The sequence below is a fragment of the Simochromis diagramma genome, unplaced genomic scaffold, assembly GCF_900408965.1.
Source record: "Simochromis diagramma unplaced genomic scaffold, fSimDia1.1 OVJJ01000216.1, whole genome shotgun sequence".
In the NCBI taxonomy this organism is placed as follows: Eukaryota; Metazoa; Chordata; class Actinopteri; order Cichliformes; family Cichlidae; genus Simochromis; species Simochromis diagramma.
This window is the reverse complement of record NW_024386883.1, coordinates 15,823,811-15,841,651: the sequence shown is the minus strand read 5'-3', so window position 1 is coordinate 15,841,651 and position 17,841 is coordinate 15,823,811. Positions and strand designations below refer to the sequence as shown.

Genomic DNA, 17,841 nt, shown 5'->3' with positions numbered 1-17,841 from the left:
GCCAATCAAATTACATCAACATAGTATTATAATTGTGTCCAGGCTGTCTACAGTTTCCTGGCTAATTCAGCACCTGTATATGTGTTCACTGTTATGAAAGTAGCATAATAATCTGATAGAGTAATAATATCTGTTATAGCTTTACCTTCCTAGCCGATAATCTACTCGGGTGTCAGATTAGAGCTGATCTGGAAGTGGGTTAATGCTGCAGAGCTGTCAGGTGAGCACCCGACCTTCGCCTCACAGGGTATTAACCTGCCGTAGCAGAGGTGAATGAAATGCCTGGAGGGTCACATGTGAAAACTTCTGGCCTCGGTGCTGCTGTGAGTATTTTCTATATGTAACTCACCCACCTGCATCAACCACCTGCCCTCAGAGCGCACACTCCCCCTCTTCTGAAATGTTTAGAGGGTTTTCTAACTACCCTGAGTGCAGTTTTATTTATTTATTTATTTATCTAATTTTAAAATACAAGCATTACTGACTTGATCGTCATTATGTCAGTGAAATTAACCATTTTACAGAAGAACATAGTGTGGCATCTGCTGTTATGTCAACACAATATGGACAGAGTCTGCAATATCCAGGTCTGGTGTGTCATCTGCTCAATACATCACAGATTTTGGCCTCTAATCCTGCAGTATCACACATATCAGTCTGCCTCCTCTAAATGATCCCCATTCTGTTTTTAAGTCTCTATTTTCAATCAGTGTCCTATTTATGTGGAAGGCAGTTTAAAGTGCTGATGAAATGCACAGGACGGCAAAAATTAATAAAAACAGACCAGTGCACATCAAGTTACATATAGAGAGACTGCTTTACAGGAAGTAGCAAGCAAATGCTAAAAAAAACCTCTTGCTCAAAACAACTGGGGAAAAAAACGAAAGCACAAAGATCTGAAAAGTGGGCTGGAAAGTGGCCTGGGTTGGTGATCTTTTTAGACACTTTCTTATTCGAATGAATGGGGAAAAATTCTGAAGTATTTTGGGAATTTCACAACAACTCTGACAAATCACTACCAAAAGTCACATCACAGTATTCCCAAATGGGCCCAAGAAATGATGTAAAATATGTGGGAGCTTTCTCAAAGCTGCGAGACGAGATTTTAGGCGGACGAAGAAGAAGAAATTGGATAGGCTCACTTAATTTCAAAGTAAAACATTACTATGTGCAGTTCATTTCGATTAAAAATAGTCCAGGTGTCATAGGAGGAGCTGTAAAGTAAGGAGAGGCTGTGACAGTACTTTTGCTTTATGCAGGTGGAGCTGTATCTGAAATACTGCTGTTCACATAATTGTACAATTCTATCATCCACCCATCCGAGCATCCACTATACAGTTCAGTCACTTATCCCGTCTTCACTTTACTATTATGCATGTGCTGCTCTGCAGCCTGGTATCACCCGCCCTGTCCAAAAGCAGGTATGTGCAGAGAAGAGGAGGCTGTAATCCTTTAAGAGGATCAAGTCTGACTTCCAGGGGGAAGGGAAACAGGATCCACTAACTGTCCATAGTAGCCGGCACATGGCATATCTGTCATCTTGGCCGAGTGTGTCCATTAAAAAAAATGCTGAGCTGACAGAATTTTGATGGAGGCTTTATGGAGCGTAAACAGTGATGGAGGCTGAGGCTACCTCAGTGATGGAGTCCATATCTACAAGCATCCTGAACGTGAGGACGACTGAGAGGAGGAGGAGTTAAGGCAAACCACGGCATGACTGTTCTATTTCAGAATATGGACACGTACTTTGGTCAGCAATACCCAGCAGCCACAGGTGCATTATTGCATAAAATCATTTTAAATTATGGTTGGTTTTGTTTCCAAATCTAGCTTCTTTAAAACCTGCTTGTTACTGATTGGTTAACACAGAGTTTACAGCACACTGTAATGTACCCGCAGATATGAAGAAATTTCAGCATTTTTATTAATGCACAAACTGACATTTTATATAATGCCAGGCATGTTTAGCTGTGTTGTCATTAGTTAGCAGCAGGTATGCCTTTGCTGCTTGGTGCCCACAAGTGTTTTTAAAAAGCGACGTTTTAAAGAAATTGACATTTGTTTTTGACAATAAGCAAGTCACGGTTTAAAGTCAAATTTTACCTTATTATGTCATCACTGTTTCAAATAAGCTTGTTTTCATTGGAGTAAATAACCCATTAACCCTACATGGACTCAGTATCCATCTACATGGTTAACCTAATATTGTATGTAAATATGTTCAAATCTAAAATCGATGCATTACACTTTCAGTGACTTCTTCTTAGATGCAGTCTCATGTAAAAGACCTCAGATGTGTCTGTTCTTCCCAAACACACAGCCATGCCGATGCTGGAGGTCATCTGCAGCCTGATTGGCTGGCTGTGTCTCTACTTCTTGTTCGTCTGCACCTTCACCCAGCGGGGACCCGAGTGGAACTGTCGCCTGGTCACGTTGTCCCACGGCGTCCTCATAGTGCTGCTCACAGCCTACGTTGTTTTCGTAGACGGACCCTGGCCCTTCACGCATGCAGGTCAGTGGATCAATAGACATGTTACCAATGCAGTTACAAAGTATAGTTAGTAATTTAATTTAATTTAATTTAATTTAATTTAATTTAATTTAATTTAATTATGCTCTCTTTCTGGTCATGTGGTGATGTAAATTCAGACTGGTGCTAATTATAGCAGTCTACTGTCCTCACTGAGAGTTAACAGGATCAGCAGCATGGTGCTGATGTTCAGCATATTTTAAAATTTAATGAAAAGTAAAGTATAAATCAGTTTGGTGGGTAATGGAGGTGAAACACATCCACAGTCTGCATTAAATGAACCAATAAGTCAGGTAATTAATCACAGAGTGAAAGGATTAATGTAATCAGTCCATGAATGAATCAATATAAGCACAGTTTTAATTAGTTTGTGAATTAAAGACAGTGATTTAAAAAAAAAATGTACAAATGATTATGATTGAATTTAGGTCAGTATAATACATTTAAATAAAAGTACATAAAAATAGCTGTACCAGGATGGTACATGTGGTCTATATAGGGCAAAGGATGCTAAAGATGGAGGTACCAGGCAGGAGGTTAAGAGGAAAAGCACAGAGAAGATTCATGGATGTATTAGTGAGGGTTGGTGCAACAGAAGCTAGGGATTGGGTAACATGGAGGGAGATGATTCTCTGTGGTGGCCTGACTTATCCAAATGAGCACAAGTCAAACTATGATTTCATTCTCATAAGTATTAAGCCTCCAAACCTGAGATCTCTTGATACAGCTTTAAATATAAGGACTCTCAGTTTTATAGGCGACTTCATTATAAACCAGCTTTTTACAGTTTGCCTTTAAATGTGCAGCATACAGAGGTGCACGGTATGCTTTAAACACCTTCACGTTATTTCTCCAAGCACTAAATTTGCATTAAGAATTTTTTCATGTGCATGCATCACACAGCATTGCATGCAAATATCTTCATCATACATCGTCTTCTCAATCATCCAGGAAAGTAAATCTCCAAAACAGAACAGAATCAACTTTTTGGAGATTTATCATACAGCATTTACTCTCTCATAAGGAGGCTAAGACAGAAGTTCCAACCACTTCACCTTCCTAGGTGGAGCTGAGCATGCAAGGAAACAAGCAATAAATTAAGGAAATAAAGATGCAGCATTTCTGGAGGGGTCTTTTTGGTTAATTGTGTTGGTTTTGCAAGCAAGTAGACAAAGTTAGCAACTGTCTTGTGAACATAGTGGATCATTTAGCAGCTAAACAATCACATGTGTTTCTTGAGAGTTGGTGGAAATGAAAACAAAGCTAAAAAAATTACATTTCAGTGAATATTGAACATTTTTTTCTTTTAGGTGGACACATTCGTGATTTTAATGAATGCTAATGCTACTTTTTGTCTCTTGGATGTGTGCAGCTCCAAGTGTTTGTTAACATATTGGTATTTAGCTAGTTGAGGTTTTTTCTCTGACCAATAAAGAAAATATTAAATACAGATGACCTTCTTCTTATCCATCACCCAGGTACAGAAAACACAGAGCTCCAGAGCTTCGCCCTGGCTGTGTGCCTCGGCTACTTCTTCTTCGACATGGGTTGGTGTGTATGCTACCACACAGAGGGCCCCGTCATGCTTGCACATCATGCTGCCAGTATCGCAGGCATCCTGCTGGCTTTGCTGATGGGAGTGTCAGGCTGTGAAACCTGCGGGGTCATCTTTGGCAGCGAGCTCACCAATCCCCTGCTGCAGACCCGCTGGTTCCTCCGCCAGGTGGGCCTGTACGACAGCCTGCTGGGCGACGCGGTGGACCTGCTTTTTATTTTACTGTTTGCCACTGTTCGCGTGGGAGTCGGCACGGTGATGTTCTACTGCGAGCTCACCTCTCCTAGGACTTCAATGATAATGAAGTTCGGTGGAGTGGTTATGTACGGGCTGGCATGGGTGTTCATGGTTGACATAGCCAGATTTGGCTACAAGAAAAGCAAGGCTAAGTATAAAAGGTGGATAGAGAACCACAAACTCAAAGACATGGACAGACAAAAGGTGGGTGGACATTCAGACAAGAGTGAATGAAAAGCTAACGTTCTGTCTAAGGGCTTCAAGAGCTCTAAAGGTGCTATGTACAGCATGAGAATAATAAAAGATTACTAAATATTTTTAATATGCTGTATAGTATGAGTCCCCAAATAAAAGAGAAAAGTTATTGCTTATCATGAGCGCGCTCTAACCTTGTTTTAAAATGCCATGGGTTGCTTCATAGCAAAAAGTTTAAGTTAGCAACAGTGAGCTTTAGTAGCCTAAATGTCTCATGTTTTTGCACGCTTATCCAAAAAGTACCAGCAAATTTATTGCGATGGAACAAAACATTCATAGTGAAGCTGTTGTCTGTCTCTGTGTTGGCCCTGAGATGCACCAGTGATCTGTGATCTGCTTGGTGGAAATCAAAAAGTATCAACCTATAAAGGACTGAATTCAAAGACACTCCTGAAATCAAAGTGAAGAAATTATGGCCTGGCCTGTATTTGTGTAGCGCTTTACTAGTCCCTAAGGACCCCAACGCGCTTTACACATCCAGTCATCCACCCATTCACACACTGGTGATGGCAGCTACATTGTAGCCACAGCCACCCTGGGGCGCATTGACAGAAGCGAGGCTGCCGGACACTGGCGCCACCGGGCCCTCTGACCACCACCAGTAAGCAACGGGTGAAGTGTCTTGCCCAAGGACACAACGACCGAGACTGTCCAAGCCGGGGCTCGAACCGGCAACCTTCCGATTACAAGGCAAACTCCCAACTCTTGAGCCACGATTGCCTATACAGTAGGCTAGTCCTTTTTGCTTGTATGCATGTCGACAGCTTCGGGCCATGCTCCTAATGAGACGACGGATGGTGTGCTGGGAGATCTCCCAGTTGGATTTATGTCAGGCGAGCGTAGGGGGCTTTTCAGTGATATCAATTCCTTTATCCTTCAGGAACTGCCTGCAAACCATGGCCACATGAGGCAGGGCATTGTTGTTTGGAGATATATCCATGGATGGATGCACGGCTATACCACCACAGACCTTCACTGACCTACCAACAAACTGGCTGTGCAGACTGATGTTACAGGCAGTGTAATGTTTATATGCACAGAGCGCCAGTGATGGACCTGCCAATTCTGGTATTCTACGGCAAATGCCAGTCGGGGTCCACAGTGCCAGTGAGTGAGCACAGGGCCCACTCAAGCATGTTGGGCCCTCGGTCCACCCTCACCAAGTCTGTTTCTGATTGTTTGCTCAGAGATTTTTACACCGTTTCATAATGGAGTTATTGTTACTTGCTTTTTGGGGAAAAGTAGCAAATTATCCCGCTGCGTGAATATACGAGTGCTTTGTAGGACATCTCAGCTATTTTCCATTTTTACAAAATGTGTCAAACAGTTTGTTTTTTAACTACCATGCGTGCTTTGGAAATGTTCCTGGATGTAGAGTTCAGCTAAAGGAGAGCACTGGATCATGAATTACTGCTTAGTGACCAAAATCTAAGTTGTGTTGTGTTTTTATTTTTCATTTTTTGAATTATTTAATAATAAAATACTAATTTAATTGGTAATTCTGACATCTTTCACACATCCCAAGGACTTTTCAGGGACTGCACCTGTATAAAGAATGATAAAGTGTTTTAATAAAGTTTTAATAAGTGATTTAAGGTGTTCAGTTAGGTTGAGATCTGATGGCTGCAAAGAGCATATATAATTCACAGCTCAGTTTTATAATCATCAAACAGTTCTTTGACGCTCTTCCCTTTGGATCTCTCAGAATCTCTTCTAAGGGGACAACTGCACTGAAACCAGGTTTGATATCATAAGGCGGCACATTCACATTTTTTCCCTTTAATTTAGTCTGAATGAGTTTGAAACATCTTTTTGTTTGAGCTTTGTTCCTTGGGACATTGTTTTTTGGGAAGAAAAACATGCAATATAATGTGTGTTTTAATCTAGTTTCATTCAACACTGTAGATACATGTTTGCTATTATATGTTTTCTGTTCTGTTAGCTTGTCGTTTCCACTGCTGTTCCATCATGTTAGTGTTTTCCTTTTTGTTTTTTGTGCGCATTTTGTCTTTTTTTTCCATCTCCATTGGGTTTTATTTAATGTCTGTTGTGTGTGTGTTTTTTGTATTTTATTTTATTTTATTTTTTTTATTTCTGTCCCACGTTAAGTCACCTAGCATTAACTGACAGGTTACTATTCCTTCCTTCTAGCTCTAAAAACACCCGATGATTAGACCCATAATTTAAAATCAGAGGTTTCATAATGGGTCCTTACAAACTCATGTTATACTCCTCTTGTATCCTCTATAGAGTGGATCTGATTGAGAAACCAGTCAAATGGTATCCCGATACCATAGCAACCTGTCAATCACAAGACTGGTGCGTCCTAAACCCTGATTTATTATCCTAACAGGGAATACAAACTAAACATCATGTTCCATTGATGCACATGAAAACTGTTTACTCAATCAGCAGTGGGGTCATTTTCACATAGACTTCTGTACAACAGGACTTCTCTTTGTAACCAGATGTACTGCCCCCTGCTGGCCATTTGAACAAAAACAAGTTTAAGGCACTTAAGTATTCGCTTCACTTTTCAGGGCAAAGTTTAGCTCTATTTTTTAAGCACAGTCTGTTATCTCACTTCCCCATCAAGATCAAATAAAATTAAACAAAAATTTCCATTCATCTTTTCCTTAATTTTCACAAACAATGAGCTTCTTGTGTCATAAACATGTTAACAGAGTTAATAACAATGTAACAAAAAATATAACATTTACAATAACATTTATAAAATGGATTAATTCTCCTCTTTTTGAGCAGTTTGTGTTAAAGCATTACATGATAGCATGGTGTAAAACAAAAAGGTGCGAGTAAAAACACGAACAAAATTACTGACATGCAGTCATTGTACAATATACGCCTTTACCCTGAACGCAGTCCAAAGCAGTCATCGTTTTTGCCTGAACATATTTATCCACAAACCGGAGCCACGGCGCCGTCTTGTGGCCGGTGAATCTATTTTCAGCCCAACCTTAAAAGTGAAGCGCAGATGTCTGCGTGAATGTATTTTTATAGTTAAAAACACAGGTTGGACAAAACTGGTTTACTACGTACACTTCGGCTAGTCAACCAAGCATCAACCAACCATCTGAAGAGTTTTTTGTCCATCTGCATTTTATTTTTGAATGATTTTTGTTTGTTTTTTTGATTTACTGTTTATTTGATAGAAGGATAAAACTGATGGACTGCAGACTGGAGACATTATTTTTTTGTTTTGTTTGTTTTTTGCTACATTTAAGTGCTTCCGGTTGTTTAAAATCTGTGACTGTTTAAGTCAGCTGCTATACAGCACTGCATTGCTATGAAAAATCATACAGAGACAATGGTAACTGGCAAGCGTATAGTAATTAAAGGAATACAGAAGATGATATTGGACATGCACATAATTAAAAAGGTTTTTTAATGCAATTTTTTCATTTTGTGAGAACAAATCAAATTATCTAGTAATTTATCTTGAGGCAATTAAACTTGTTTTCTAGTGAGATGAACAAGTTATATATTTAGTTATTGCGAGAAAATGAGCCTAGCTTTGCAGCTTTCTGTTCAACTTCCTACATGGGCGTATCCAGATTGGTACGGGGTGTCACTGCCCTTCCCCACTTCAAAGAAGTTATTGTTACTTCCTGGTGTCATCGCACAATTCAGTCACACTGGAAACCTTACAATGTTCAGCGTTACTGGATGAGAGCATGGATAGGAGTGGTTCAATTCAATTCCTATACTGTTACACAGCAGTAAATAATTAAATTATACCAGTTGCAAAATTAAACATACACACTTCCCGATTTCCTGTTTGTTTGTTTGTTTTTTTTTGTATGTTTGCCACACTTAAATATTTCAGATCATCGAACAAATCGAAATATAAGACAAAGATAACAACTAAACACAAAATTCAGTTTCTAAACAAAGTTGTTTATTATTAAGAGAGAAAACCAAATCAAAAGTGAATACCCTAAACCTAATAACTGGTTGGGCCACCCTTAGCAGCAACAACTGCAATCAAGCGTTTGCAGTAACTGGCAATGAGTCTTTTACAGAGCTGTAGAGGAATTTTAGTCCACTAATCTTTGCAGAATTCTTGTTTTTCACCCACTTATTGAGAAGCCTTTCCAGCATGAATCCACTTAAGGTCATTCCCCAGCATCTCAATTGGATTCGGGTCAGGACTTTGAATGGATGCCATTTTTGCCCAGTTTCTTTCTTATTGTTGAATCATGACCTCTGACATTAACTTAGATATGTGAAGCCTGCGGTTCTTTAATGTTGTTCACCACTGTTTTGTGGTATAATGGTTCCCACTGTGTTTCACTGGAGTCCCAAAGCCTTAGAAATGGCTTTCTTATCCCTCTCCAGACTGATAGATGTCAGTGACTTTGCTACTTAGCAGTTTCTTTAGATTGTAGCATGATATGTTGCTTTTTGGGATCTTTTAGCCTGCGTCACTTTGTCAGACAGGTTTTTATTTAAGTGATTCAACAGGTCTGTCAGTAATAAGGCCTGACTGTTTGGTGAAACTGAACTTAGCCACTTTTTCACACACGACCAGGTAGGTTTGGAAAATCTTTCTCCCTTAATCAATGAAACCATCTTTTAAAAAACAGCATTTTGTATTTACTCAGGTTATCTTTGTCTAATATAAAACTTTCTTTGATGATCTGAAACATTTAACTGTCAGAAATATGCAAAACACTCAGAAATCAGGAAGAAGGGAAACACTTTTTCACACCACTGTATATAAATATAATGAATTATGATCCAGCAACACAGAATCATTTATTAGACTCAAAGGTCATACTACACAAGGAGTCATACTATTATGCAGAAACTTTTATTTCTTGTCTAATTGCCAACTTCTTTTGTAGGATTTATTTTACACTAAAGTCTGGATGCTTGTTTTTCTGTGAAAACGGCTGTAATACAAAAAATATTTTTAACTCTTGCACACATGCATATAATTCTACTATAATGTTAGTAATACTGTATTAGGGCACAGGACTGTGAATATGCTTGAAAAGTGTACCTACTGCTTTCTATGCCACTTCTTCTCACTGTATTAATTTTAATTGAATTTTTAGATTCCAGCTGGACTCACCAAGCCATGTTGTTGGTCACTCTGTGCCAGCCCGTTAAAAAAATAATTTAAAAGGTCCCTGTTGTCCTCTTATTATTACGATTAGCCCAGCTGAAGCAGCACATGCCACTTTAGTAATTCTGCCCATTTTTAACTTCATAAGTGGTCAAGATAGGCAAGGGCTATTGGGTATTCCTATAATCTTCACATAATAACAGGAAAACAAAATGCTTGTGAGATAAACCATCTTATTATCTCAAGAAATTACCCTTTAGTTTTCTTGAGACAAAAAGCTAAATCAACCTGCCATCATAAGAAACGGGGATTTTCACCTTTTTTCTTACTTAAGATGAGACGTTCATGTTAATGAATCAAATCGTAACTATAGAATGTATCCCACAGTCAGTGAGAAATTAAAACTTCTAAATCCGAGAGCATCGCAGCTGCAAAGTCAAAGTTAAACCCACATAAAGTTCAATATTAGCACTTATTTTATCAACTGAGCTAAAAGGAAGTCACACTGTTTTGTTTGCATCTGGTGTCACTTGTTAACAACCTACACATATAGTATCTAACACGATAAAAGGAAATTTACAACAAATTCATATTTAGCTTTTCTGATGCTCCAAAATCAGAATAATGAGAATCGTCTTGGTTTTCCTGAAATTATGTTAATGCAGCAAATACAAGCGTGATATACTGAGCGTAAAGTCCAGACCTGTCAAGTGTGCTAGCTTAGCTTAGCTAAGACTGAAAAGCAGGGAGGAAAACACACCTATCGCCAACTGTAAAGCCCACTGATTTTTTAATATCTTAGAATTTAAAATTAAAATAGAAAATATCCAGACAACCACTCGTCACTAGGGAACAATGTGACCGGTGTGATTGCTTTGGCCAATAGCAGACTGCCACAGCTGCCTGTAGTTTCCACGAAAGAGGCTGTTTCAAGTGAAATTCATCTTCAAAGTATCTGGTTTTTACTGCTGAGCAAGTAAGTCTATGAGTCTTTGTATAGAAATCACAGCATTAAACCTCCTTATTATATTTGTGCTTGTAATTGAAAAAGTGATTCAGGGTGTAGATTTGTGAGATTCAGAGTTTTTGCTAGATATCTGATCCAAAGCAGACAATCACCTGCTTAACGTTTAATGCAAAGCTTGGCTAAAAACAGCATTAAATCCCTTCTGGGTAAATTTTATGGTGGGAGTGTTTTAACCTTCCATTTTGGCATTTTATTGGGCACTTGTATATTGACTCTATCTATAATGTAGAGGTTATTTTCTATTGCAGGTTTTTACACTGAGTTTTTTGAAGAGGAAAATCTTCCTTCAGTACTGGTCACAGTCATAATGTCTCACTTCTTGTCTGCTGAACGTCTGTGTCGTCAGATGGTCGCTTAGCCTTTTTCCATTCATTATATCCAGTGTGTCAGATAATTTATGCAGTCAGTGATTATTATTATACTAAAAAGTGTCCATGAAAAACGCAGTGATATGTCTCTTCTGCTCCTGCTTTGTGAAAGAGTTTATAGTGGAGTAATTCAGACTGCGACGATGACACCGTCCTTTGAAGTAGGAGATCAGACATTAATCCTTCAGTGGTAAAAGGTGGAGGAAGGTGAGCACGCAGCAACATGAAACTTGGCTCTGACAGCCGAGAGAGCAGGAAGCCTTTCGTCACTGAATCCCATCTGAAAAAATACCAGAAAGAGAGTTTGAAATACAAAACATTAAATTGAGCGCAAAGCTGATGAAAGTGAGATGACCGAGAGAATTCAAACACACCGTTGTTGTCATCCGAGTCTGTGGCTGCATCGCCGTGCGTTTGTTGCAGTTCGTTGTACTTCATCTCTATGTCCTGGAAGCAGATCATCGTTACAGCACAACTGACTGTGGCCCACAGATCAGACACAGATACAGTCAAACTGACAAAATGGGCTTAAATGCAGGAGTCAAAACAGGAATTTAGAAAAAAAAAAAGTTCTCTTAACCTCCTAAGACCCAAACTCTTTCATGGCATGCATTTGTTATTTTTCTTTGCTATTTGGGTTGATTGGGACCTAAAGAATGTAAAAACAAAGAATTACCAGATTTTTTTTTTTTTTACCTAATTTTTGTTTTTGAGAAAAATTAGATCCACATATGAGGACATTTGTATCAAATTTTGATAGAACAGTGGCAGTATAATGTCCTCGTATGTGGATATCAGGCCCTTGTAGAGAAAAATTAAGTATTTTGGTCTAGACGTCCCAAAATGTGATGTCCACATATGTGGACGCCAGGTCCTAGGAGGTTAATGCAGAGATGGTGATTGCAATGAGACATTTTACCTGTAAATATTAAAGCAGCTGTAAACACACACTGGTGTTAGAGTAAGCCTTTAAAGCACTAACCATTCAATAATTACCAGAAAACTACATTTTTATTTAAAATCATCAGTTTATTGAATCACCTGGCAATAAAAAATTATGTAATATTAATTTGCACATATGAGATTTAATTTGGATGATATTTGCTATATTCTGCATTTTTAAATGTATTGCTAAAAATTAAATCAATTCATTAATATTGTGCAACTTATTTAGGTTTTTCTGTATATATATTTTTCTGTAACTATATTCCTTGGTCCTCATCTCTTATTAACAGACCAGTGGTATGGTCCAGTTCATACCAAAGGTTATCTGAGACACTTATAATAATATGATGATTATATTGTTCATTCAGTTACATTTCGTGTCCAAGTTTTTAAGAATTTAGGAGAAGATACATATGTTAATTACAAATTAAAAATACATTTAAATTACATTACCTGGGGAAAAATCCAGATGTTTTTCTTGTGTTATGTAGAAAAGACTCAGATGCCAGTTAATGATTTGAATTTCAGATACTCTTCATTTACTGTAGATAGTTTTTTGTTGTTATTTTTAGGCCTGACACTCCCCACCATGCTAAAATGTCAAGTTTGACTGATGGCTGTGTGGGAATGACCTTATTGATGCTAAAAATGCTATTTTATTACTGTCAGACTGTGTTACTAGCTAACACACACAGTCTGAGTTAATACGAGATAACAAAGTGCCTAAGGACTGAAGGAAGGACCACTTTAAAAAAAACTACAAAAATGTCTGGAAGAAAAATATAAATACAAAAAAAGTACACTATGTTAGAGGGTAGAAAAACAAAAGAAAATATAACTAAAGATGTGAGGAGGCAAATACATTTTTGCATAATCTTAATACAAACAGAGAACATGACTTCATTTGCTTAGAAGAGCACATCCAAATGCAAACCATCCTCCAGATCATTTTTTCAGGCTTGAATTTATGAAAGAATAAAGTCTGGTTTAGTTTAAGAGTAAGCAGGTTTTTCCACGGTTATGTACCAAATTTAAAATCTTTAAAAAACAAACCTGCATCTGGGCTTGGATCAGTAGTTTGTTTAACCTTATAACTTTTGTGTCTGCTTGTTAGGCAGCTGCTGAACATCTAATGAGTAATATATTACTTACTGCATTAAACATTTGGCCCTAATATTGCTGCTCAAGTAAAAAGAGACATTAAAAACACCCCAGCATTGCTATCAGATGGTAATTTTGTGCTTTTTAGTGCAGATATATGAAAATCATCCACTGGCTACAAACAGCTGGTAGAGAAAATAGAGATCAGGTGTGTTAGGGCAACACTCCAGTAAATTTAACATCACAAAAATGACTCACTAGAGGCGAGACATCCCACCATGTTTAGGTTTTGCGAATATAGAAAGCAGACCTCAGATACTAAGGTACCTTAAGATACTGCAGATCGGCCTGTAGGAGGCGCAGGTGGGTCATGAGCTGCCGACTGAGGTTGGGGCCTCCGCCTCCCATCTGCGAGGAGGAAGACAGCAGTTTCCTCATGTCGATCCCAACATCACTTCCAACTCCGACATCATCATCAGTGCTGCTTTCCTCAGAGCCGGGGAAATCCAGGACCACAAAGCCACCTGGGTGGAGATGCAGATCAGGAGATGGTGAGATAGTTATGCAAGTATATTTTGGTCATTAATTCTTAATACTAGAGTACAGCAGTACCATTACGTTCAGCAGCCTCAGGTGGAGGCTGCAGGTGTTCTTTCTGTAAACTTTCAGACGTCTGGCTCTCATCACAGGTAGCAGAGGGCCCCTCTGGGCTCTCAGGCAAAGAAGGACTCGACTGACTCCCACGGGCTCCACTCGGCTTGCTCTCCTCCGTTTCCTCCTCTGCTTCTCTGCTTAACATGTGTGTGAAGACTGCCTGCTTCAGCATTGCCACTGAAACAGACATCAGCGGTCATTTTCCTCATGCGAATGTCAGCATATTCTCTTTACCATTAAACATTGGTTCTCCTGGATGTATCCAGGCTATATGAATAAAACCGAATTTATTTGAATTAAACTGAGCTTAATGATAAAACAAACATCTCAGGGTCAAAACTATCCACACTGCTACTGACAGGTAATCAGGACTTACGTGTCCTTAGAGCGTCTTCAGCTTTGGAGCAAGGCATGACAAAAGCATTGTGCTCTTCTTCATTTTCAAGGGCAATGCCAAGCCGCGATCCTTCCTGCAGCAGTCTCTCCGCCAGCTGCCCGTCCAGGAAGGCCTCTAGCTCCACTTCATCCACCTCTCCATTCTGCTCCTCTTCCTCCTGCCTGTCTGTCATCGGCAGCTCCTCTTCTTCATCTTCTGATCTCAATCCATCGAAGGGGTTGAGACTCTCCGGTGGATCTTGAATGTCTGAAGTAGAGGCGGTCACTTTATCGGAGATGCTCATATCTGGGATTTAAATTAAAAAATGTGATGAAGCGTTAGAGAGAAAACCATGAACGACAACAGAATCAGACTTGCAAAGACTCCAAATCGGCTGGAGGGCATAGATTTGGAGATTTTAACTATATTTTCATAGGTTTTAAAGCTTTTCCTACTACCTCCACCATATTACACCAAAGCAATTAAATATAAGATGAACACTAACAATTAAAACACACCAAATTCCCCGTTTAGTTCATCATCTACCATAGAAAGTGTTATTTTTTTTACAATGGGTCCACAGGGGGGGAAAGATTTATGAACAATGAGCTACCGGAGCTTTTTTCTATAATTTTGCACATTTATTTATTTGTGCTGACAGATTTCATTAATTTACTACAGCAGCACTTTTTTATTACATACAAAGACTGAGCTGTTTTGTTGAAATTGAACTTGTGTGTGTAGTTAAACATCAGTGGAGTTACGTTGGTTCGGCCCACTTAAGATCAAAGTGGGCTGCATGTGACCCATGATGTAAAATTATTTTGACATCTCTGATTTAATATATCATTTGAAAAAGCCATAAATTAATCTATCCATCAGTACTTTTGGTACTGACAAACACATATAGATACCTGCAGAATGGATACTTTCACTCGGCGTCTCATCTTTGCTCAGTTTAGGCATCCCGTTGTTGATGATATTAATAGCATCCTGCTCCGCACTGAAACACATTTACATTGTAAACAGTGAATTTTTAAAAAAAACAACAAAAAAACAACAACAACACGCACACTCAAACAACAATACCAGTGACAATGTCTGCAGCATTAGCAGACTCACTCAGACTGAGGTGGAGGCGTGTCCCTCCTGTGGGGTTTGGCCTTCATGGCTTCGGCACACTGTGTGATTAGATGTTGCCACCTGGAGCAACAGAGGTGACACAGCTGGATGAAACAGACTAAAAGTGACCAGATGAAGGTGCATGAGCATTGTTTTGGTGCGACACTCACGTTCTCTGATCGAACACCGTCTGAGCCGTCAGCTCGTAGATCTGAGCCCCGTTTTCGGACATGGACAGAACAAAGAAAGACTTGTTGTCTGACGAAGAGAAAATTTCAAACAAGGATTGGTCCACATGACACAAAAGCTACATTTACATTCAAAATAGAGTGTGTACATAGAAAAATATACAGAAACTAATGTCACTGACATGAAAAAAAAAACAAAGAAACTTGTGAAGTTAAGTCAAAAGCTAAGGTTAGCATGCTAAGTCCTCAGTTAGGATCTCACAGTAAAACTGTCATTCCTACAATGGCTGAGGAAATTTGGCATGCCAACCAAAATCTTCTGCATCTTCGACAAACAACTGAGAACATAACACTACCTCTGTGTGTTTATGGGGGTAAAAAAAAAGGTTCTAAACTTATTTCAGTGAGCTAAATACTGGTTTAGCTAAATGCTAATCTAAGCTAAGCTAAATGTTGAGCTAAATGATGGTTTAGCTCACAGGGGAGACCAGGCGACCTATTGTATTGTTTGAATCCACACTGAGGGATTTACTGCACGTCTTCCCCTGGTCTTTTTTCTCCCAAAGCTTTCCTGTCTCCTGACACCCTTCCTGATACAACCCCTAATGGGATCTGTGACTCCTTCAACCAGGGATGCGTTGCTTGTTAGGAGTAAACCACTGCACTATGGAGATGCTCAGTGTGGTCGAACCTGAAAGCATTTCCACTTGTCTGCGGTTCTTACCAGTTGCGACAGGTCGAACCAAGACCGTGTTGAGTTTGATGATGGGGCTGAAGGTGTGCTTGGTGTCGACGACACTGGCCATGTTTTTGCCATGAAACTTTAGGACCAGGCGCTCATCCTGTTTCTGCAGCAAGACCATGATGTCCTCCAGGAGGAGTGTGTACAGCTCTGAAAGGAAAACACTAGTGGTATAAAACTGTATGTGTATCTGACAAGTTCTGTCTCATTTTGGATGCAAAAATAAACCTGAAGAAGTATTTAATCTACAAAAATGTCTGATATTATAGTCTTTTTAATCTTATTGTCATATACTGATGTGTACACACCAATTGTCTTTTCCTTATTGACTTTCCAGGAGAGAGGACCCTCATGAACCATCTTCCTCTTAGTGAGGTCCAGATTCTGCAAACACAACACATGGCAGAACTTCATAAACAATCCAGAGTAAATATCAAGGTAAACAGAGATTAAAACAAGTTTGTTACCTTCAGCTCCAGGATCACAGGGTTTTCACTCTGTTTCAGAGACGAGAAGTCTAACCTTCTCTGATACTCCTCGAGCCGCTGTTAAGACACAACACAACTCATAAAATACCCTTCCAAATCTCAGCCTGTATGAATCTGCACATTTCTTTAAATAAAATGATTAAATAAATGATTCTAATGTGTGTACCTGTTTGTTTTCAGCCTCTTTCACAGCTTGGTTGACATGGTTGAGGATCTTTTTACAACAGTCTCCAGCTCTCTTCACCTTTTTCCTTTCCTCAATGTCCTCTACAAGAACAAAAAACCAACATAGCCAACAGTTCTTGATGATTAAACTAAAATTAATTGGTCCCCCTCAATGAAAAAGGTAATCGGTTTCCAGAATCTGTACTAAAATGTATAAAATCTTATTTATACCTGTGTACTTGGCAATGTTATCCAGCAGGAGCGGGTATTTGGTCACTCTCTGCATTTCTACAGGGATGATGTCTTTGAGCTGCAGCCTGCGACACAAACGGTTGCTCTGAGCTTCCTGAAGAATGACAACAAGGAAGAGAAGAGCAAGGAATGAGGAAGGTCAACAACAAAAAACCTCTGTAACAGATATTATATGAGACAATAAAACAAAATCTGAAATATTCGAGCTTATGGGATACTGCAATGTTCTACTTTAAGCCCCAAAATGCAGACATTTGTTATACAAAATAGAAACAAAAGAAAACATGGTTCAGACAAAAGATAGATGAAATCTTTAACGAATAATAATACAACAGATTCAATCAAAGTCCTAAAATTTAGATAAAAAAAGAAAAGAAAAAGGGGGGGGGGGCATTGCACCAACATTCCTCTAATTATGAAGTGTGTATTGTCACTTCTATCCTTATGTTACATTTACTGGGTAACTTAAAAGTTCTTTAAGCTGCAAAAAGCCACCTGGTACAAGGGTCCTAAGTAAGCATGTACTCATGAAGCATCTCCAATAAACTGAATGTAAGTCACTCATATGGAGCCAACTGTGCCACCGTTCTTATCCATTCTCCATACGGAGATGGATACTTACTCATCCTGTGTCTCTGTGTAGGTTCTCAGTCATCCAGGGCAAAGTTACCTAAGGAGTTCAGAAAGAAAACCACTGGACATCTTTAATTTTGCTGTCCCACACCCTTTTTCACACCTTGAGCTGGG

The 17,841-nt window shown here is 39.1% G+C and overlaps 2 protein-coding genes across 2 annotated transcripts in view; one reads left to right on the top strand and one right to left on the bottom strand.

Moving 5' to 3' along the window:
- Positions 1 to 1,384: 1,384 nt before the first annotated feature.
- On the top strand, positions 1,385 to 5,095 carry tlcd5b (TLC domain containing 5b). The gene is made up of 3 exons (XM_040032632.1): positions 1,385 to 1,774; positions 2,321 to 2,512; positions 4,009 to 5,095. The coding sequence occupies exons 1-3, from the start codon at positions 1,714 to 1,716 to the stop codon at positions 4,554 to 4,556; spliced, it is 801 nt and encodes a 266-aa protein (XP_039888566.1). The 5' UTR covers positions 1,385 to 1,713; the 3' UTR covers positions 4,557 to 5,095.
- Positions 5,096 to 6,899: 1,804 nt separating this feature from the next.
- Positions 6,900 to 17,841, bottom strand: part of LOC120733951 (rho guanine nucleotide exchange factor 12-like) — a 47,359-nt gene continuing 36,417 nt past the window's right edge. Inside the window, exons 24-36 of the mRNA XM_040032485.1 lie at positions 17,074 to 17,188; positions 16,844 to 16,944; positions 16,657 to 16,734; positions 16,498 to 16,573; positions 16,172 to 16,339; positions 15,430 to 15,517; positions 15,260 to 15,340; positions 15,052 to 15,140; positions 14,138 to 14,443; positions 13,720 to 13,938; positions 13,435 to 13,631; positions 11,436 to 11,508; positions 6,900 to 11,341 (exon numbers count right to left, since the gene is read on the bottom strand). Coding sequence (XP_039888419.1) covers positions 11,328 to 11,341; positions 11,436 to 11,508; positions 13,435 to 13,631; positions 13,720 to 13,938; positions 14,138 to 14,443; positions 15,052 to 15,140; positions 15,260 to 15,340; positions 15,430 to 15,517; positions 16,172 to 16,339; positions 16,498 to 16,573; positions 16,657 to 16,734; positions 16,844 to 16,944; positions 17,074 to 17,188 — 1,605 coding nt within the window. The 3' untranslated portion in view covers positions 6,900 to 11,327. The remainder of the gene's footprint in view (positions 11,342 to 11,435; positions 11,509 to 13,434; positions 13,632 to 13,719; positions 13,939 to 14,137; positions 14,444 to 15,051; positions 15,141 to 15,259; positions 15,341 to 15,429; positions 15,518 to 16,171; positions 16,340 to 16,497; positions 16,574 to 16,656; positions 16,735 to 16,843; positions 16,945 to 17,073; positions 17,189 to 17,841) is intronic.